The sequence below is a fragment of the Branchiostoma belcheri genome, unplaced genomic scaffold, assembly GCF_001625305.1.
Source record: "Branchiostoma belcheri isolate BF01 breed outbred unplaced genomic scaffold, Haploidv18h27 scaffold25, whole genome shotgun sequence".
Lineage (NCBI taxonomy): Eukaryota > Metazoa > Chordata > Leptocardii > Amphioxiformes > Branchiostomatidae > Branchiostoma > Branchiostoma belcheri.
In genome coordinates this window covers 2,732,917-2,756,446 of record NW_017803854.1, presented here as the reverse complement: position 1 = coordinate 2,756,446, position 23,530 = coordinate 2,732,917, and the positions used below count along the sequence as shown (strand labels likewise).

Below are 23,530 nucleotides of genomic sequence, written 5' to 3'. Positions count from 1 at the left end.
GAAAATATATCCATTAACTTGTAACATGACTTCTACGCGCGAAAGGCACGTTTGAGATGTCAACATCTGGCGTCATTTACGTTGTAATTCGAACTGGCCGGTAATTCGAATGTGATTCTATAAGTGTGTCACTTGTAATTCGAACCGTGGAGTGTGTTCTAAACGGTGTCACTTGTAATTTAAAACATTTACCTGGCGGTTTGATCATAGTCGCTACTATCGGAGCGGACGTAAACTAACCAGCATAGTAGCCAGTCTATGGATCATCAAGGACAACGTGCGCAGACGTCGTCGGGTAAACTGAACCTAACAAATCTTCAGGTTAATGATAAAGTTACGTCAGTTTTTCTATTATAATTATGGTCTTGGTGGCGATCGTACCCACGTGATGATTGCAGACGCGTTAGGCACCCCACCAGGAATAAACAATAAACGCCTGACGACACCAGATTACGGATTCCGAGAAAATATAAAATAATATAAAAAAATATTAGTTCGTCTAACATGACTCCAGCAAAACCTCAACCTACAATACGTTAAATGCAACATTGAAAATGTTTATTAAATGTCAAAACTGGAACTTTTTTGCTTTCAATCTTTCCATCTTCAACTTCAGACAACTTTGGACACCTGGAGTGTCGGAAGTTACAGTGACGTCACGTAACTTCAGACAACTTCAGACACCTGCCACCCTACCCCACAAGTGTCGGAAGTTACAGTGACGTCACGTAACTTCAGACAACTTCAGACACCTGCCACCCTACCCCACAAGTGTCGGAAGTTACAGTGACGTCACGTAACTTCAGACAACTTCGGACAACTTCAGACACCTGCCACCCTACCCCACAAGTGTCGGAAGTTACAGTGACGTCAGACTTTACTCCCGATAACCCCCAAAACCACTCGGAAATGGTCGTAACTTCGGACAACTTCAGACAACTTCTGCCACCCTAACTTCTGCCACTTCACCCTGATACTGGACATACCTCCAAACAACACAAAAGCATGGCGGTAAAAGTTACCAATTCACGTCACGTGACACCGATCGGCTGCACAGAGATCAATGAGTCATGCCGATGGGTTGGTACTTGATCCTTATTAGGGTATCCATTAGTTGCACAAATTTTTGTGCGACTAATCTTCCTGGATTCCAACAACATAAGACGAAACAATACACAGACTTCACAATCATATAAAAATAACATTGGGCATCTACGCCACTAGACGTACACAATTTTCATCCTACACATGCTTTGCAATCATTAAAATGACATTCAACTTTACACAGTTTCAATAAAATAATTACAACTTATTTTACATTAATATGCTTTAACTTGAGTTATGTTGATTTCGTCTACCTTGCAATTGTTTTAGCATGGAAGTCCTTGACCAGTCCTGATTAAATACCAGATTTGTTCTTAAATGCTGCAGGTCCGACGGTAGGTTATTCCATGTGGTTGGTAATCAAATCCATCATGCATATGGTGGCACGTTACATTACTGTCTGAAATATTTTGATATGCATACATACCATTTTCTGTAAAAAGTTATACCATAATTCTATCAATGAATATAAGTAGCAAATTTAAACCATGCATTGTACATGTAGGACTAAAAAATGACAAAAAAATACATCATTCAGCACCAAGGACAGGTCCCATATAGGCCTTCATGGAAACCCAACAGCGCGGTATTTTGTTCTCTTGAATATGATTTTTGGAGCTATATGAACTTTGGCAATTCCAAACAACACAAAACTTAGTTTTTTTTAATTCATCATGATAAGAACTACAAACGTAATACGTTAGCACCAATGAAAAGCTGTAATAATAGGCAAATCATATCTAACCACACACCCCCTCACCCCCACTACCCTTTAGTTACCCCGCGGTGTCAGGACATTCAAAAGATTAATATCTCTTGTTAGAGACTTATTTCGAGGTTCGGGGTTTCCTTGCAGGGATAGATAACTTGCGATGCGGTGGCGTGCCCTAGCGGTACACAAATATATTGCAGTGAGATGCTTTGGCAGGATTTGTAGTAGCCTGGTTACCATTCCCCACGGGACAATTAGCATGGTTGGAGATAGCCTGGATGCCAGCCCATAGTACAGTGGGCCCAAAGTAATATGCGCACAGTCACTGGACCCTATGCTTTCAGTAGAACTGCGGCCGGCAACACACTCCTAAGCTGGCTGGTGCAAAATGTTCTGTTATTTTGCACTATTGTAGTAGCCTGTTTGCCATCCGATATGTTACGGTGCTCCTTTGCACTCTCCCGAAAAGTTGAGTTGTTGAAAACAAATTGATCAGTTAAAGAAACTTAGAATGCAACGTTCGCGCGTTCGATGCAATTTGATCTCGATACTTTCTCTGTCTATCCAACGCTGTAAATGCCATCATTTTGCTCTTAATACAGTCCTGCGTTCTATTATCACACCAGAAAAAAGGTCACGCCTATGGATGTTCCGACGTTGTAGATGCTACCGAGATAACACACCGGAACTTTTGCAGGTATTTTTGGAAACATTTGATCCCCGGGTCAAACTGTTCTCATTGGAACCATGTTCGACAAGGTGGCCGTACGTAGTGGGCGGGGATGTGGTCGGGAAACTGGGACGGACATCAGCGGGAAGCCTCGGCGAAGAATGCGCCGGCGCCTCTCATCATCGATCAGTATAGCCTGGACGCCGGTACTGTTTAAAGGGTCTACAGACAAGTTTCTTTAGCCTCTACCAGGCTTCTGAGGCGGCTGGAAAGAGTAGAAACTGGCCGAATAGACACACAGACAACATGCCAGGGGAGTTAGTCCGCTAAAAGAGTGCAGTTTGCCGATCTGAAAAAAAGTTATTTAGCGGACCAACTCCACTGAAATGTTATCGTATCAAGCGAATTTGAAATGTAAATGAACTGTTATCTGTCTGCGGCTAATTTCTACTCTTTCCGGCCTCATCTAGCATCCAGGATGGTTTACATTTGACTCTAAGTCTCCAGACTAACAACGCGAGTTCAAACAGTTCAAAAGTCTAGCCCCAAATTGGGAATTCTTGGCCAGAGAAGTTTGATAGTTCATTTGCCCAATGGGGGAATGAAAACCCATGCAGTGGACCACTCCCCTGGCCAGTCCGACCCTATTTCATTATCTTAATTCTAAACCTTTTAGAAAGGGTGAATGATACTCGACTCTAGCTGGAACATTGCAATAAGAACACTGGGGATAAGCTAAAGTTCAGGAAACAAAAAAAAGAACACATAGCCATGATGTTCAATAAAAACAACGTGTTGTTTCTTGATCTCTTCTGTCGAAGTACAAATAATAAAAGCATATCAATATAAATATAGTTTTCAGAGCTGTTTCTAAGCACAAACAAAACTACAAGAAATGCATCATAAAGATTTATGCTTTATTTAAATTAATAAAATTACTGACTTTAATTACTTGCATCTTAATATACAGACGAAAAAACCTGCCAGCAGGCTTGTTTCTATAACAGAGAACAATTCAAAAGAGCTCTTTCTTTCTTTTAAGAATGTTGAGTGTTGAGTATAGTTATGTTAATAATGTTGAGTATAATCATGTTAATAATGTTGAGTATAATTAAAATTATACTCAACATGATGGCGGACAAATCTGTACATATTGATACATTTGCGTATTTCTTACGACTTTGTGCTCTTATTAAAGAATATTCATATATTATGACTGGCAAATATAAATAGATCATATTTATATGTATCATTTATGTACATATCAATTACTGTTGGCAGTATCTGTGTTTTATCCACGTGATGTCGCTCGACGCCCACCGAAGGTACCACAAAAACTCCCAGACGACCTGCTGGTCACGTGATCGTCTTAGCAGCTCTCCGGTTGGATCCTTTTCTGTTGACGTCATGACTCCCGCTGGGACGTCATCCAAGATGGCGAACCCCATTGCTTCTGCCTGTGTAAAGTTTTAAAAAATAACACTTTATTTAATTTCAAACACTGTAAATGTTGCACATTGATGTCGAGACGTTTACACAGCACTACACAACATATTCACCTTCAATGTAAAATAGATATCCATGTTACCAATAGAATATAAAAGAATGCCAAAAACAGTTCCTCAACCAACTTGATATAAACTTGGAAACGGTCCGGCGTTTCAGGTAGGTATAAAAAGACTTCAGACACTTCAAGTATAACAAATTACAGTGCATGTCAATTAATATCAGGCATAAATTTATTCAGCAAAATATTTTTTGTTTTGCCACCCTGAAATTGCATTGGATGCCTTTAAAAGAAGCCCGGAAAAAAAACGTCTAAAACACGTCAATTTATGCCTAAACCTCTGCTTGGAGAGTAAGGACCTCCGTCTTAAAGAATTTTGAATCTATATATTTTTAAAAATCGCCCCTTACCGTTATTCTGATGTTTGTCAGCAGCGACTCCAGGATGTTGGTGGTTCGGGTCAGAGCGTCCAGCAGCCCCGTGTCGGACCCCTGTTCCTCCGCGTGTCTCTCCTCGTCGTCCCGGACCTCCTGTAGGTACGTGCGGAACGTTCTCAGGTCCGTGTGGAGCCTGTTCACTTTTTCTTCGACCTGATGGGGAAAGAAGGAAAAACAGTAGATTTAATATACATGAAAACTTTTAAAGCGCAGCAACAAATAAGGTCCCGGCCACGTTCCCTCTAGCTATAGCTTCTACCAGGCTTCAGAAGCGCCCGGCGAGGAACTTGAGAGTAAAAACTTGACCAAATAGGCAGATAACATGCGAAGGTAGTTGGCCCCCTACTCTTGCCAATTCGCGAAATTATATTATTATAATCATATAAAGCATGGAGGACATCCTCTTTTTTATCTTTTAAAGTACACAGCAAAGATTTAAACGTTGTAGCAATAGTTTTCTATACAGTACATAGTTTTGTAGTACTTACAGAGATGTTAAGTGGAGGTGGACACGTGCCATTGCCTCGGGACTGGCGGCATTCGAACAGAAACTGTGGAGATGAAATTTCAACGGTTAGATTCGTCCATACATTGTAATGTAACATCAATATTCGCAACTTCGCATACACTATAATCATAATACGATTACTCTTGTCATACTTGAACTTTTACATTTACATTTCTGGGTCATATCTCAGCCTATAGCTAGGATCTATGTTCTGGCTTCTCAGCTAACTTCCAAGCCTAGCCAGCTGCCACCAATTAGTTAAGCCTATATCCCTAGAGCCATGATATTACTCATCATAAGAGGGTGCCCTTTTACAGTCAGATGTCTATCTAGATATCTCGTTGACATAAAAACATATAATAACTCAAATGATATGAGCAGACGAATTCATGCTGTGCTGACGTTCTATAACTTCTACAACTTGAGAACCAAAGTAAGCAGAGTTTTCAGAGTTTGGTATCAGTCCATGATACACACGTGTAGGTTATAAGGGGGAGGCTTCTGTACCTCTCTCCCTTCGCCCAGTGACGTCAAAGAAACAAGATTGATCTCTATCTAAACTTTTTTTGGGGTTTGTGGGACATACATCAGGTGGCAAGGTGATCTTCTGGTTAGGGTTGTTGACTCAGAATCTAAAGGTTGTGGGCTCGAATCCCAGGCAGGCCCCAACGCTGTACACTTGGGAAAGGCACTTTGCACTTATATCCTCACTGGACTCAGGTGTAAAGGGTACCTAGCTTCGGTTAGGGACGTCCTCTCGGATGGGACGTAAATTGGAGGTCACGGTTTTTAAAGAGATACACTCACGTGTAAAGATCCCACAACACTTATCGAAAAGAGTAGGGGTCCTTCCCGGCACGAGTGGATCTAACAGTACGACCTGGTCTCAGAGTTGACACATGTCAATCCTTCCACAATGGGAGGTGAATCTCGACAGATAAAGAAGTCCCTTACCCCGGGTTTTGTCCAGTTGCGATACGGCATCCTCAGGGCTGTGTCCAGACTCTCCAGGGTGAACCCGTACCCAAAACTCCCGGCAACCGACGCCGTCCCGCCGTACGTATCAGTCTATGGTGAAAAAGATAAGAAAAATTCGGTTAGTAAATTCTTTGATTGGTTCTCTGTATTGAAATAAATTTAAGTACTTAACGCGCTATATCAAATTTAAAAAAAAAACGAAAATTCCACTTCCTTCATAAGCTAAAAATACCTCAACAACTATCTAGGCAATTCACCTTTAGTTGCAACATGAAGGTTTGTGATGAAGGAAACGTATATTTTGAAATGTACAAGTTGCTAGTCAACCGTTTGCTAACTTCTAATCTTTTACATAAAGACCACTTGTATGATGAGGCGAATGTGGAAAGAACAAGAGAGGAAACATCTTGGAAGAGAAACAAAATCATAAGGCAGAACGTACCAGAACGGAGTGCGTGCTGTTGACTGACAGCGCTAGTCGTACGGTGATCTGGTACATGTTGGTGTAATGTTCGCACGGTGTCCGCTCGTCGGTCGTGTCCCGGGCCGGCCGCGCCAGACTGCGGGCGGTTATAGTCGGTAGGACAAATAGTAGCAGGAGTCCCGATGTCATCAACTGCAAACCTACAGAACGTACCGAAAGAAAGACATGTTACGAGTACATCCACACCTAGAATATTTTTAGCTAAATTTACCATCGATCTAAGAAAAAGTTGTAAAGCCCGAGCCTTTTTATACAAAGAAAAAAATTGCGTATACGTCAAAATTCACTATCACAGACACTTCGTCAATGAGCGCAAAGTTTCCGTTACTTTTACTATTGAATATCCTTATAAAGGAAACGCATTTCTAAGACTGCCAACTTACCAGACATGATGAAGGAAGCACTGATCGCGAACATGTCTCTAGTATGTCCAGTTGGGTTGTAAGCTGGGTTGTACGTTGTTCTCCGTCGGTTGAAACAAGCGTTCTGATGCTTGTAGGATATGAGGGATGTTTTATACAGTGGATGACGTTTGCTGATGGATTGAGTCTTTGATCAGCAGGCGCGGTGGGGAGCGCGGATGCCCCATTGGCAGCAGACCCTCCCCCGACTCCTCTCAAACAACTCCGCACAACCACACAACATCGTCAACAACTTCTCGTGTTCTTTTTTTTTATTTGCTATAAAACGGGCGTTTTTTTGCTGACATTAAGGTTGACCATCTAGTTAATCTGTTTTATTATATCCTTATGTGAGGATTAAATATATTGGCATGTCATATTGAAAGGGTTTTTAAATGCAATACGAAATCAGTATAACCAGCTTCTACTAAACTACTAGCAAGTTAGATTTATAAATGTTACTGCCTGTTTGGTAGTGATAATTACCGTTAACACGAAGAATAAGTTTCAACCCGCCTTTGATGATATATTTTTATCCATATTTCGTCTACTCGAACAGGTTTAATAGACTTCCTTGGTCTACTTATATGTGTGTGTAAGCATACCGCTAAAGTTTTGGTGTGTATTTATAAAGTTAACACTCTTCTATATTTTCCTTAGAACTAAGACTACTCTCGCAATGTGTAGATGTCTATTTGTTACTCTCAATGTTGTAGTCCTTTTTCGTACGTTCCAATTCTGTGTGAATTTTCCGATAAAGTTGAGGCGGGCTTCGCAGAAACGTTGTGTTAAAGACTGTCACGTGAACTGCAATATAGGGGGCGCTTCAGTTCAGTTGCATCAACGTCACTGATTTGAAGTATTCAAACTATGCGAGAGTTGAACGGTGAGTTTACCACTTACTCTAACGCGGTTGTTATATGTTTTAGACCCGGAATATAGTATGTAAAAGTGTCCCCTCATGTCGTCTCGTGTGCTGACGTCGTTTCTGGCCGCATTTTTGTGCATACCCCCGCATGCCTGCTCATGTTTAATAGATGACCCCATTTTTGTCCCATCCCACGTCTTCTGCGCCGCGGGCCGCCCTCTCCAGACAACATTATAAACTACCTTTTCTGTCAACCGGTGGTATTTATAGCGACTTCGGGTCTATTTCTGGCGCTCTTGTGGCCAGCACAAGGCCGTCTCCTGTTCTCAGTAATAAGGAACACGCACCGCCGTATTCTATGACATGAAATTATTTTGGATCGGCAAAAAAATATACATCCTGATTTACCGGAACTAGGGCGAGCTAAATAAAGACAGAATTTCTAAATTTAACAGCAAATTTCTATTTTAGAACTCTACGTCTCCTACGCTTCCATCTGTTTTAAGGGACACATGAAAAATTTCATCTTCAAAACGTCCTTGAGTTTATATTGGAATGTACGACAAAAACTTCAGAGTTAATACTCATCGATCAGCCGTACAACTTATGCTCAGTCATAAAACTTTTTGTCATGCCAAATGTTTCAATTTGTATCAATACATGTACAACCTTAAACTTTCAGCTTAATGTTGATGAAATCCCTTACATACATGTATATACATACATAATCATACTCTTAATGTAATAACATAGTTCAGCTTCCAGCGGTCATCAAAGAACACATTCCCCCCTAAGGATGAAGCGAAATTGAACCAACCAACCAACCAACCAACCAACCAACCAACCAACCAACCAACCAACCAACCAACCAACCAACCAACCAAAGTGTACATCACAGAAAACATAATATCCTTTTAGGAGCCTCTGAAATCACGTCTAAGATAAAACACTATACACGTATTTTGTATTGTGAAGTCCCAAGCGGTTCAGATTTCGGTAGAGTTCACTGCACCATTGGCCACTGACACGGGCGACATGGGTACGCGTGGTTTGCCGCGTGACATTGAATAAACCTAGCTGAGGTCAATGTCCAGTGGTTCAATCACATACTGCACGAGTCTGCCAATCTGGCAAAAAATCATACGAAAGCTTCGTAAGATCATGGTGTAAGTTAAGTTAGTAGGCTTAAAATCCAACATTTTGACAATTGGTTTGGGAACTATTTGTTGGTGTGAAATTGTGATTTCACCAATTTTTCACCGCCAAAAACTCTCCCCGCCAAACTCCGGCTCCCTCGGCGGCAAAACCGTCCCCTCACGTCGCTCCCCGAAAAAATCAACAGGTCTGAAAATTTTACGTACGGAAGTCATACAATAATCCACACGAAGGTAATCATTCAGTATATAGAATATCCTACTCGCGCACGAATACATATTGCATGATGGCAAACAGACAGGCCAGCTCTTTGGCCCCAGGGCCAACATGAGGCCGAGGAAATTTTACCATGAACAGCACTCAATTAGAACCCGAGCTTCTAAGGGTCGCTCACTCAGAAACGGTATGCCATGAGAAAACAAGCCTTGAAAACGGCTAATCTTCAAGTACATTTTAACTCGGTTACTTAACATATTATCATCATCATCACCTAACCTATTCATCTGCCGAATCCCTCTCGTTCTATAGTTGAAATCAAGCGGGACCGACTTATTTGCGGGGAGAACGAAACTTAACGGAAATTTAGAGACTCGACACTCAACAGCTAAAACAGGTTTTGTAAACAGTCGGATATCGGAAGGGAAATTAAATATAAGTAAGGCCCAGAAGCAAGTAGGACAACCAAGTCGTCAAGTTCAACTTCAACACACGTGCACTGAGTTGGCTCGGGGTCTCCAGGGTGAACGTACATGTTGCAGGTCTGATGCTGAGAACAGAACAAAACTATCTAAAGCACCAGGCATCAGCGGAAGATTGATCGATAGTTTGATTTATCTGCTTATAGATCAGAAACGTGGTCTCCAAATCGCTCTCCAAGCATGTTTGTAACATGTGGTTGACAAATGTTGCCGTGTGCCCCCCTCCCACACCTTGTCGTGACAAAACGGAATTGGATATTCAACTTGAGATTCATGTTCTAAAAGGGGCGCACAGTTGACATTGACCCCCGCTAGGTTTTATCAATGTCACAGCAAAACAACACGTATCCACTCTGTCTCACGTGTACCCACACGTGTCAGTGGCCAACGGTGCAACTTTACAGAAATCTAAACGCTTGGAACTTTACAACACAAAATACTTTATACACAATGCTTTATTTTAATATCAGAGGCTCCCACACGTATTACAGAATGTTTCCATGATGTTGATTCAGTATTTCAGTATGTGATTGAACCACTGGACATTGACCTCAGCTAGGTTTATTCAATGTCACGCGGCAAACCACGCGTACCCATGTCGCCCGTGTCATTGGCCAATGGTGCAGTGAACCCTACCGAAATCTGAACCGCTTGGGACTTCACAATACAAAATACGTGTATAGTGTTTTATCTTAGACGTAATATCATATGCTCCCACGAGGATATTGTGCTTTCTGTGATGTAAATTTTGGTTGGTTGGTTGGTTGGTTGGTTGGTTGGTTGGTTGGTTGGTTGGTTGGTTGGTTGGTTGGTTGGTTGGTTGGTTGGTTGGTTGGTTGGTTGGTTGGTTGGTTGGTTGGTTGGTTGGTTGGTTGGTTGGTTGGTTGGTTGGTTGGTTGGTTGGTTGGTTGGTTGGTTGGTTGGTTGGTTGGTTGGTTGGTTGGTTGGTTGGTTGGTTGGTTGGCTGGCTGGCTGGCTGGTTTGTTGGTTGGTTGGTTGGTTGGTTGGTTGGTTGGTTGGTTGGTTGGTTGGTTGGTTGGTTGGTTGGCTGGCTGGCTGGCTGGCTGTAAGGTTGGTTGGGTAGGTGGTTGGGTGGGTGGTTGCTGGCTGTAAGGTTGGTTGGGTAGGTGGTTGGATAGGTGGTTGTATACTTTAGTACCTTGGTTCCACTATCAGCTTACTATACTGTCGAAGCATTAAAAGCCCAATAGAGAGCGAGAGCAGGAGTGAGAACACCCTGGAATCCCTGGATTGAGTAGTTGAGGGAGCCCCCTCTGGCGACTTAAAGGTGAAGCGCTGTACTAGGCTGTGGCATACGGAGCCTGTGCGAACATAATCCGAAACGGAATGCCAATGCGCATGAGCACGTCGACAGAACGTACTGCGCAAGCTTTTTCAAGCCATGGCTCATACGAATCCAATTTTAATTCACTGAACAGTCACCATTCAGTCAGAAGGCGTTTAATACTCTTAACACCCAAACCTTAGTTAACCAGTGGGTGACGGTTGGAAGCCAGCGACCTACAGTGTACAGGAAACCACTTTACAAAATATTTACACGACAGAAACTTGTAGGTCAGAATAACATTTAACCTCGACGCTTTGGCCGTTTTTCTTAGTTTTGGGTATATCTTTGCTTGTTTTGGGCGTCTTTCAAGTGCTGTGGACTTTTCCACTGGAAGGCTAAGCCAAAGGGTTTAGCTAAAAGCCGTTTCCACACTTGAAAGACGTCCAAAAATAAGAAACGAAAAGTCCTCAAAATGCACAAAACTGGCGAGTTCATCATTGTGTAACGTAACAACACTTTCTAGTGTGGAGTCGCCGAATGAAGGCTTCGATTCAGCAAAGACTGTAGTAAGTTGAATTCAACCCTATCTCATAACATACCGGTATCTGTGAGGCAGAAATGCGAAGTCGCTGACAGAACACAGTTGGGGCAACTTGCATGTTTTGCATCGTATCTCTATCTGTATCCGTCGGCGTAACACACCAGCTTCGCGGACACGCGGCGCGGCAAAAGCTGGCTACATCGAACGACTTGTTACAACTAACCTTTGAACATATAACTCTAAACATTGTTTTTAAGCTATCTAATGATAATGCCCTTCTGCACTTGGTGACAGCGAGTTCCACTCTGCGATAGTCTAGGTAGGAATGAGTTTTTAGCACCTCAATCCTTGGTTGATATCTCTGGTACTTGATTCGAAGGCATGACTATTTCTGGTTCTTTTCTGAGCTGGTATTAGGTACGCGTTGGCACGTCCACCAGTATGTTAGTCATTTTGTACATCACAGTGATCATGCACAGTCTGTCAAGGAATGAGTGCGTGTATTTTGCATAATCACGGTGTCGTGTGGAAGTCGAACCTATCATTCCTTAGCAAAGATGTTGTAGTTCTGGTCATGACCTTGAGTCACCCTACTCCTAACCGGTGAACGACCTGTATGTCAAAAACCGCTGCTTCCTCTCTTTACAACGTTCCACACCGCACGCACATATACGTACATGTCTGGGTCGACCTATTTGTATTTGTAGTTGTCGCGACGTCTCCGTGACAAAGGACACGAAAGTAGAGTTCCGTCGTATCCGCTATTAAGGGCATCCAGATGCAATTTCAGGGCAACAAAACAACAAAAGACAACAATATTCTGCATGAGGAAATTCTTCTGATATTGACACTAACTTACAGTGACTAACTGCCGTTTCGTAGCGATTTTTTTTACATTTTAAAGCATTTGAAATAGCGCAAATACAAGCCACGCGAGTAGTCCCTATATTTTTGATACCACCATTCAATAGCTAGAAGCGACATCACATTGTTGCCTCACAGATACCAGATTGACTCTAGTTACTCCGTGAAGGAGGTCAGGACCTCCGGACGGAGTGTTGTAATCGGCTGATTTTTCATGTTCGCAGTCAAAACACTGGGTTCTCTTTGTGTAATCGGCACGCAAATTTATACGCCGTCTGCGGGCATGCCCGTGTTGATGCACGAATGTGTATTTTTGCCGTTGCTGCTTTCGCGGTCAATGTAATATCGCAGACGCACCCCTACAATTACGAGGCGAATTGGAATGGTCCAGAAAAACGCGTTGTTTGGAATAGCAGTGGGGTTCAAAAAAGTTCATGCAGATACGGGGTGGTTTTTATAAGTGGTTCCAGATGTTTTTGCCCATGGTTAAGAGATGCCAAGTTTTTTGGAAGATGTTCGCAGCCAAAACGCATTCTTCCGTACGTCGCATTTCTGTGTTATTTCGCATGTGGTGTTGCATTATGTCCGGGATGATGCACGTCTTTTTATTTTTACCGTAGCTGTTTTGATATTGGAGTAAATGCTTATTTTCGAAACATCCCCATTTCTTTGAAATGGTTTCGTCCGTTTATGCAACTGTTACTGCGCTAATGACGACCAGTCGCGCTGTCCTGATACACCGCGAATGTGCGAGTGTTCCCTGTAGACAGTCCCGGGAGTCATTTTTTTGCACATTCCAGGAGCCAAACCAAAATACGTTCATGAACCGAGTCCAAAAAACCGAAACGTGAAAATCGGATGATCGGACCTGATGTACATTTCTCTTTCTATAGATTGTACACACAATACACACATCTTTAGATAATCTGGCCATGGCAGGTTAAAAAAAAAGTAACCCTGAATCATACTAGATTAGCGTAAATGCATGTTAATGCGTTCAAAACAAGAAAAAAATTGTTTCCGGGTATTAATCTCTTGAATCACGGCGCTGAATATTGACGCAAAAATATTTCGGGCATCGCGCGCCCTTCCCGCGTCACGTGTAGGCATCTCGCATCTCTGATTGGTTGTTGCGTCTTAAGATGACTGAGCCGACGCGCGTTTAAACAATTTTTCTTTGTTCGATTTATCACACTTCACAGAGAATTGTCGCCAATGGCTACTTCTTTTTGTTGCAATATATAATACTTCACGGAGAATTGTCACCTATGGCTTCTTGTTACTACATTCAAAATGATCAGAAAAATGACCAGTTTTAGTGGGCTGAGACTGGCTGGCGTTCGGCGAGGTTGGCTACTGTTCGGCCCCATTCGGGAATGGACGGGAGGTTGGGCCAAGATTGGGGAATGGTTGGCTGGTGGTTGGGAGTAGGTCAGCAGTGATCGTGGCGTGGTTGGCAGTCACATTTGACTCAAATTTAACTCCAATTGTATTCAACTCGTTTTGAAAGGTAGGCGTGACCTAAATATAGCTCACAGCCTTCCGATAACCATGGTTGTTTGGTTGTCGGGGGAAGGTTCAGAATGTGTTATTGACGCGCGTTGCAGCATGCGGTACTCTCCAAGCAGAGGTTTGGGTTTTGGCTTCTTTTGGGTGGGTTTTTAGGCTTTTTTATCGGACTTTTGTTTTTGCACTGGTATCTTTTTTACGCCAATAAAGATACCAAAAGCCTGAGAAAAACAGCCTAAAAACGCTCCAAAAATAAGCCAAAACCCACAGCATTCAATACTGTGTAAGTGAACTGTTGGAGTGAGTTTCAGCTGTGACTGAACCTGTCCGTGGTGCAGCCAGTGAATGAAGTTCAACGACCCCCAAATCAAAACCAGCCCTTCGTATTCCCCAGTAATACCAGATTAATGGCACGTATTTACACAGGTTTCTATTATTAGAGAAAAATCCTTGGCAAGATGTACTCCCTTGTAGAGCAGCATGTAGGGTGGACTACAGGTATTTAGGGGGGGGGCGGGTCAAATGTGTGTTTTAAAGGCCAATGTTGTGGTTCTTTTTCTTTCAACTTTGTTGTAAACGTGTTCTGTTTATGATCCGTCTTGGTCAGGGCCCAGAAAGGCGGGTTTTATACTCTATATAACCTCCTTGGTATCTGAATATCTGAAATTCCCGGTTAAACATTAATACGCTAGGCGACGAGTAAGAGGGAAAATTGCTCATTCACTGACAGCGGAACACTTACAGCTGTGTACACGTTGTTACCGCAGTACCTTTCTACAGAAACCATCAGGATTCATGCAAAGCACAACGGATGCTAGTATGCCCATCCCCCTACAAACACTAGCCTCCGTAGCATGCCAAAAACTGGGGGTTTTGGGGGTCTTCAGGGTCTCTGGGATCTTTTAGGTGCTATTTTCTGATTGCATATAGACAACATAGCCGGCCTGGTTGAATTACCCCCATTTTTTATAACTGGGCTAATCAGAAAACAGCCGAAGACCACCAAACCCCCAGTTCTATAAGCCTGCTACGGAGGCTACACACACACACACACACACACACACACACACACACACACACACACACACACACACACACACACACACACACACACACACACACACACACACACACACACACACACACCAACACACACACACACACACATTTTACTGTTTTTGAACCCGCGTTGTTATTTTAGTCTCGTGGAGAAAACTTGCAGGTCACCGACCACCAAAGACATGAGGAATATACGATGAACTGTCTTGCGAGTTTGAAATTCGGCGATCTTCTGGCAATATTTCAGCCGAATTCGAAGTTTAACGGCGCATTTACTGAAAGTGGACATCTTACCGCCATTGTCGTTGCGCAAATCTTAAAGTTTGCTCGTATGAGACGTCATGTTTAGATTTACATGGTATTTACTGAGGGTGTGTGAGTCGTGTGTGCACAGGCCTGGTATAATCCCTCGTACTGTCAACTTACTTCTAGTTACAGCAGGAAGCTACCACTATCAAAGGCAGTTCACGCGCGAGCGAGTCAACATGCTTGAACGGACAAAGCAATTATTTGTTAAAGGATTATGAATGTGTCATTCATGTTTTCAGTGTAAATTGCGGCAAAGCTACTGTAGAGGTTGAGGTGTGGAGGGGACGCCGAGAGATAGCCTTACACCTGTGTACACCTTCGGTCAGACGTGACAAGACCTCTGGCAACTTAAAATAGCTCTCTTTGTGTCTGACGGGTCCCAGAAACACAGCGGACGTTAATTGTGATGTCAACAACAAGTCAAACAGAATTTGAGCACTCCGAACTGGCAGTCCTTTGAGCCCCTAGGGCTAGTTAGTCTACACGTCACTACTGACAGCTTATTTTGGTAACAGACACGGCTTGTTACAGTGTCGCGTTAGACACGCGCCGTTTCCAGACGCATTTGTCAAGCTTTTGAAGTAGAGAAAAACGGTGTGACAGGTTGTATAAACTTAACAGGTGGGTAGGGATGCATGGAGGTGATAGAAGCTCCTTGCATGGAGTAAGGAGAGAGAGAAAGAGGAGCAGAGAGAAGAAAAGAGAAAGACAGATCATGTGGAAAGAGAAAGACAAAGAGCGAAAGAGAGAAAGGGAGAGAGCCGAGTATAATAGAATCATTGGTTTAAAGTCACCGAGCCGTATGTACGCACGTGTGTACGACTATAGAGTTACAAACTGACGTCGTCTCCCAATTCGTCTCTAAAAATAAACGGCCGTGTGAGAAAATAAAAGCTGATTCTATTCCGTTCAAATAAAGGCAGTATCGAAGACACATAAAGTGATCTCCGTGTGACTTCCGCCTCTCGTTAACCAGATCATCAGGACAGGTCCCAGCATAATGGTCACTTCTCAGCTCTCCTGTACTCGACTGGCGATCTTGGAAAGTGATTGTTTGAACAGGCATGTAACACAACCGCTCCTTTGTAAAACCACCTTAAAAGGACAGTCGCACGGGCACTTGTTTTACAAAGTGGGCGGCACTACGTCAGCGTGTCTTTGTGCGCCGGTCAACAAAGCGGGGCTGAGGGGCATCCTTAGTGACGGAAGTAAACAGTTTAAGGTAACTTGCTGATTGTAATAGGATTTCCTTGTGTTAATTAAAGCATGAGCGCTAACCCTTTGTATGGAGATCTACTAGAGATAAATGAAGCACGCGTGGTATTTTGGAACTAGCTTTTACTATGATAGTAAAATTTCTTGATGTATATATATATACGAGAACACAAAAAAGCGAAGTACATTTCATGTAAGGTCAACTCTCATAATTCCACCCGGTACCTAGCAAACCACCACATTAAAAACGGTGTTAAAATGTCCTGAACACCTTGGTATTTGGAATGTGCATACATTTGGGATCATACTGATGCTGATTCACATTTTTCGTTTAATGTGGTGGTCTTGGGGTACCCAGCGAACTGAGAAAGCTGTCGTTTACTTTTACGTTTACATAGCAAAAATAAGATAACTCATATTAGACCGACTGTCTCTGTTCACTGATGGGCATTTCCCTTTTCTTCTCATTTCCATAAAAAGAAGACAGAGTCCTTATGTTTTAGAATCCATGCTTATGACAAAAAATGGAATGTTTATACAAACGTATACGTGACGTTTGTCTCTGTTCACTGAACCGTGAGTCCTAATATAAGTTTAGACACGCTTGCTTGTGCACAAAGGGTATATGTGTTTCAAGTATGACAACGTCCCTTTTGACTCTGTTCATTGATCGGCATCTTGGCTTTTCCTTCTGATTTTCATAAAAAGAGGACATGTTTTTCTACGCTTATTACGCCAATAAAGGAATATCTATGCCAATAACGTTACGTGCCGTTTGCCGTTCGTGCTTTTCCCTGATCGACATCTCCCTTTTCTTCTCATTTCCATAAAAACACGACAAAATGCTGACTAACGGACTGGCCTAGTTTACCGTGCTGGTACTCACGCAATCCACGGTCCAGATTTCACAACTTTCACTCACTCAGTCTTCCCAACTTCCTATACGTCAACATCGAACAACAACAGAACTGGCTGAGTCCGGATTCAGATGGGTACGAGGATGACTGGAGGATGCTGAGTTGCCAGCGGTAATGTGAAAATTGGGAAAAAAATGTCTTCCGTTGACGTAAGAAACTGTTTTTAACGCCAGGATGGGTGTATAGGACCACCCTGTGGCTATATCACACTCACACGCCCTTTCCGACTACTTTCCCTCTCAGAAGGTAGTTCCCATGTGTGTCTTCTTATTTCCTTATCATCCTTATTTCCCGGTAAGTTCCGGTGTTCGTGAGTCATACACGTCAAGAGATGAAGGGGAATTCAAAGAAGCGCAAGCTACTATCTTCTAGAATTGGAATGTCAAAGATTTCTTTTATTTTGTGTTAAACGAAAATCATTTATGGTGCGTGTAAAGGCAAAGCTGAAAAGTTTGGCTGATGGATGCTGTCTTGCCACCGAAATGGATCTGCTTGGAGATTCTGTCACCCTCTCTGACACACGCTTACAAACTTAACCCCAGTGAACCGTGAAATCGTCGATAATGAAATTACTTCCTCTCACTTCCGGCTTCCCTGTCTGTGGACATCCGGTGACGTGACGGTTCATTCAGGCGGGGGAAACCCCCTCCAACCCCGGCACTCAATCTTTGGCCCGTACGGAGTTCCCATGGGTATCAATAGTTTACTCAATCCCTGCTCTGATTGTGAAACCTAGATAGGCTGTTGACACCTATGTTTACATAGTCGCCGCACCTCAAACAATAGTGAGCCTACACGTGGGTGGAAATGTTTCGAACAGGGCATTGATGGTTTCTTTCTAAAACTGGACCGCTGACGCTTGGTTTTTTCTGTATTCACTTGATTCTATGGGAGAAGCCGCAATACAATAGTCTGCTCCCGTGGCGCATGCAGTTTTCCATTGACCCTAAGCGCAGAGGGTTACTCCTGATTTAGTGGTGTTCTATTGACTTACCAGCGCTTTAAAATGCTGCAGCCGTTAAGTGAAGTACGGGAACCAAATAAGGAGCTGTTTGCCGATACAAGCCCCCTGTATAGTAATCGCTACATAATGGCTACATTGATTAACACATAATTGTCATAATTGAGGTCCTGAGTAACTCACCCGGTGTCTAGTCTATTGTCTGAAACTCAAACACTTGGAAAAAGTCTTTTCCGTGAATCAACGATGATTACGCCTTTAGTCAGAGTTTGGAACAACTACTCTTGTTTACCAAACAAACACTTGCGCAAACTCTTGAAAAACTAAGACGCTAGAAATATGCAGAAACGTCTTTCAATAGTGACGCCTAAACAAACTCGACATCTGGAATGCCTCCGACGGTGTGTGTAACCTAATTCCTCGGCACACGTAAAGCGACAAGAAGGGGGATTTGGCGAAGTTACTTCAGCTTGTCCAAGCCCCTAGGAGACTGTTTGGATGCAAACCAGGGGTATTTCCCATGCTGGTACATCTTACAATGCCCCTCTTTTACGAGAAAACGTGTGGAATCGGGCTGAGCTATAATTCCTGTCGTATGTTTCATCCCAGGCCCCGCCCCCGGATCTGTGGCGAGTGGAACGATCCTACCCAAGACTTCGCCGGAAGCCCCTTCCGGGTTGTCTGGTCGGGCAGTGACGTAATGCCTTACTACGTAAGTGTATGTTGTAAGCTTTTCGCGGCCACATCACTTGGGGGTTTGTTCTATTCATAGAGCTCGAGGATAAAAAGGGGCATCATGGGCCGATTTCTGACACAACCTGACTGGGACAACCAGGGAACGACAATTAACACCACGCTACCGTCCAGGCAGCTACCACCAGCTATCCATCTCACGGCGCAAACCTGCTGCAACACCGAAGAACCAACAAGATGATGAGCACCTCGTCCAGCAACTTTTTCTCGTCAAGCTGTAAGTTTTATGGCGACTTGTTTTCTCTCCCATTTCTTAATGTTAGACTGGCGTGTGGCACGAGTAGATCACAGTACTTACAGTACCTGTATAATAGTGTCAAGGACGCACTGACATGGTGGTGGTACAGTATATCAGTCTATAGGTATAAACGACAGACAAGTTTTCAGAAAATGGGCCTAATCCTTATGTAATTCTGCCAAAGAAGCAGGACCTGTCTTTCCAGACAATAGGTCTTTCTTGACGTGCCTAACTACCGCTAACAAGGCAGCTGAAGGAAAAGTGATATCCGCCAAGGCTTCCAGCTCTGGTCTCGCCAGGCGCACCTGCTGCTGAGGATTCTGTACCCTACAGATGTCTTTACCATTAGAGGATGTTTAGATACCCTCTTTATATCTCTCACCACGTGGTGCGCTCTCAACTTGACGTTTCTTGACCGTGACTCTAAATGTGTTTTTCTTTAAATCTTTTCTCGGCAGATTTTGGAGCGATGAGGATATGCATCGTGCTGCTAGTCCTGGGGTTGGCGGGGACCCGGGCGACCCCCATCCCGGCCACCACCCCCGCCTCCTCCGCCGACTTCCCTCAGGAAAGCCCCTTCGACGTCCTCATGAACGACCGGAGCATCGCCGACAGGCTGTACAGAAAAGCGGACGGAGCCTACGAAACTTTCGTAAGTATTATACTGAGTTGTATTTCATCATTGTATTATACAGACATGTAAAGGTGTTTCTCTCCGGAAATCTATCTCGCTAGATCGCTTCGGGTGCTTGCTTAACGCTCTCCCACGTGTTGGTCTTACTTAAATCGGCTCCTGCATCACTAAACAAACTCTCATCTGTGTAGTTCCCTAGTTTCGAGGCTCAGCGCACATCCAGTGCGTCTCACATGTTACATCTATGCCTGCTTGAGAGAATTCGAGAGTCTTGCAACGCAAGAGCCCTTCCAAGAAGCCATTACGTACACGCCAGAGGCGGATTCTGATTGGATAATCGTTTGCTAGAGCTTAGTGACGTAGAAGTAACCTTTGGTCCTACATGGACGTCGCAGAAAAGAAGTAGCCCAGATCGCCTTACCGAAGTTTTACGTGTCTAAAACTCTCCCGTTTTTACCTCGCTTTGCAGATCCAGGACGAGTTTTCTGGCAGCCACGGGTACTGTGCTGAGCAGATCACATGGGACGAGCTTATAAATGTGAGAATGACACCACTGGAGTGGAGAAACCTGGGGGTAAGCACAATTATATACTTCTTGTAATTCCACATTCTTGTAGCAGTATAGCCAGGGTCGGCGACCCCATGATGTGGAACATATTAATTATCACTGGATAAAGGATGACCTGTAGACGTGACTACAATAGCGATCAGATAGCCTAGATGTCAGACCGTTTCCAGGGTCTTCACGGGTCAGCTCCTGGGCTCCAGATCCAGCAAAACTTCCGCCATAGCCTCAGTGGCTAGATTAGCGACTGTGGCAAAATATCCATATCCCCGGGAGGCATATCGGCCCTACAACCGAGGAGCTGGCCTGTGTAGCGCCCCTGGATACAGCCTGGCATCCAGGCTAGTTTACGCATGATCGAATGAGTGCCTGCACTGTGTCAAGGTAGCGCAGCCAGCGGTAACAGAATCCAAATGTGTCGGTCGGCACGCACAGTTCCGGCCCTTCGCCGCACCAGAGATTATACACAGGAAACTTTCAGCGTTCGGCCCGACTTCCGACCCCTGATAAGTACTAAAACCTCACCCGACGTGAGAACCTCTTTGAAAGCGCGAAAGAAAAATATTTCAACAGCTCAGTTCGACCACTTCCCACCGATCGAATCGATAGGAATATTTAAAGAACCCCAAGGACAACTTCCTTAATGGCTGGTGGATTGTTGTCACTACTAAGATATACAAGATAAGGTTTAAGCATGTGGGTTAGGTTAGTATACATCGTGCGTAAAGCAAGAGAGACGATTTTGGAGATGTATATGATAGTCCTGGCCTAAACAAAAACCAATGCCTACTTACTCACTTATCATTTACCTGCATATACTGTTATATATTTGATACATATTATATGATTTAGTTATAATACGGCTTACTTTAGTCTACCTTATTACTCTTATGCTTTGCATTTCTGTATTTGTGACTACATGTATATATTTTTGTAACGATGACGACACAAACATAAGCATTGTAGCTTGAGTATGTCGTCATCCTGTCTTGTTACTAAATGTTATAATAAATAAAATTTAAAAAAACCAACTGTTCGATTGCAACGCATTATTTCATTTCTACGCATGCCTAACTGATTTCTTTTCTGTCCGGTACAGGATGAGGAACGTATGCAGCGCATGCGCAGCGACCTGCAGATATTCGGCCTGTATTTGGAAGAGGTCCGGCTGGACGAACTGGACAAGGACGGACACACAGACACCGCCCAGAAGGTCGCGGAGACCATTCACCAACTCGACACACTGATGACGGCTATAGACGTGACGGTAAGGATGGATTTTCTATTTCTTCGAGTCACTCTGAAAGTTAGTATTGCAGGCGGTAGCCCCTACCAAGTTTCAGAAACGGATATAAAGAGTAGAAATTTCCCAAGTAGACAGGTAACACACCAGGGGAGTTGGTCCGACTAGAGTTTGCCGTATAAATGGTACAAAAAGGAGTACAGTCCGTCGTGAATTAGTCCAGTCGATCTTTACAGTCTTTCGCTTCTGGGCAATTTCTATTTCTAAACCTCTGTATTTTAATCTATCAAACCATACATTTTTGATAATTCGTTCTCTTTAAATGTAGTTTTCTTGATAAAGGTAAAACAACGTATGCTTATTGTATTTTCTTCTCTTCTTTTCCTCAGAACAATGTACTGGGTTTCTCCTCTCCAACCGACACCGCCGAAATCCAAAACGTCAACTTTCGGGACCCTTTCAGCGAGTTCGCGCGCTCCATCCGGGACTGCGTGGTGCTGCGAGACTTCAGGGTCCTGGTCCAGAGAGTGCACCGAGACTTCACACTGCTCAGCCAAAAGTACCAATAGAATTTCTCCTAGAAATCACGCGATTTTCACGTGGATTTCTCATAGAAATCACGTGGGCGTCACGTGACACGACGTATGCTTCGAAAGCATTAAACTAGTCATTCCGTTCTTTCTATTTATGGAATCCGGTAAGGATTCTTAAAAGTTGGCTCAATATATGAGCTAGTATGCTTGAATTATTGTTGGAAACATCACATGGGTCCAAAACTAGCTTGCTAACGTATTGTGTCAACTTTCAAGTGCAATATTACTTAAATATGTGGATGATATCCAGTGAAAAAATATTTCTAGAACCTTCGTTGAACATATAGAATTTTGAAATGTTTAATTTATATATGAGACATGCAATCTCGTAATAATGTGAGAATATTCTGACAAGTTTTGACAACTTGATAACTTATTTATTTATTTATTTATTTTACTTGTGTGATCTTTTTATAACTTAAGGTGAGCTATGTATTGGTGACTGGGGACCACAGTACCTTTCTGTTTCTTAATTTATTTTGACTTATTTATTGTTCTTTACATTCCATTGTTGACAATGCAGCATGACTTATACTTGTTGTTATATTGTGTGATATTTGTCATTTGTACTCAAAGAGTTCTTATTTATTTATTTATATACTTATTTGCTAGTTTGTATTTATTATCGAGACGATATCAAACGAAAGATTTAGTCTATTTATGAAGATATCTGGATATGAATGATATCTATTTATTTATTTATTGACAAATATGCTGCTATCGCGAGAGTAGTTTGACGAATAAAGTTGAAGACGTTATTTGTACATTTTGTCCCGTGCTTGTTTTTTCCCGCTCCCACCCAGTGTCGGAGAGAAAAAAAAATTAAGAAAAAGGGTTCCAAAAGCTTCATGGATTTAGATACTAGTAAATCAATTGAACAAAAAAATATGTTGAGCAATAAATGAATGAAACAATGTAGTAAGAACACAGTACAATCAACAATTTGCCGTAACTAGGAAGATCATGCATGGATATGAGTTAATGTAACGTTAAGACTTCAACGATATTTTGGGCGGTCACTTTCTAATTTTTTTGTCGGAACTGTAACGTTAACGTTAGTAGTTCCCCCCGCCCAGCTTAACTGGCTACCCGATGGGACATTTCCGCTTGTAGACTGTTGTGCTTATAAGAGTTTTGCATGAGTTTCATTAGCCCATCACGAAATCAAAATTCTCGTCGCACAAAACATAAGATCACGTAATGTTATGGAGAGCCCAGTTGGAGTCGGCGGGAAAGAGTAATCTCCAAGCAGATGTTTCGGTGGCTGCAAAACAGTATCAAATTGGCCAGACAGTATCAAATTGGCCAGACAGTATCAA

At 43.0% G+C, this 23,530-nt stretch overlaps 2 protein-coding genes across 2 annotated transcripts; one reads left to right on the top strand and one right to left on the bottom strand.

The window, feature by feature from the left end:
- Nucleotides 1–3,754: 3,754 nt before the first annotated feature.
- On the bottom strand, nt 3,755–6,817 carry LOC109471529. The gene is made up of 6 exons (XM_019770876.1): nt 6,784–6,817; nt 6,359–6,540; nt 5,893–6,006; nt 4,919–4,981; nt 4,404–4,583; nt 3,755–3,943 (listed from the first exon to the last, which is right to left on the bottom strand). The coding sequence occupies exons 1-6, from the start codon at nt 6,815–6,817 to the stop codon at nt 3,755–3,757; spliced, it is 762 nt and encodes a 253-aa protein (XP_019626435.1).
- A 12,058-nt stretch (nt 6,818–18,875) lies between these two features.
- LOC109471530 lies at nt 18,876–22,966 on the top strand. The gene is made up of 5 exons (XM_019770877.1): nt 18,876–19,155; nt 19,635–19,828; nt 20,280–20,384; nt 21,475–21,642; nt 22,008–22,966. The coding sequence occupies exons 1-5, from the start codon at nt 19,116–19,118 to the stop codon at nt 22,185–22,187; spliced, it is 687 nt and encodes a 228-aa protein (XP_019626436.1). The 5' UTR covers nt 18,876–19,115; the 3' UTR covers nt 22,188–22,966.
- The last annotated feature ends 564 nt before the right edge of the window (nt 22,967–23,530 follow it).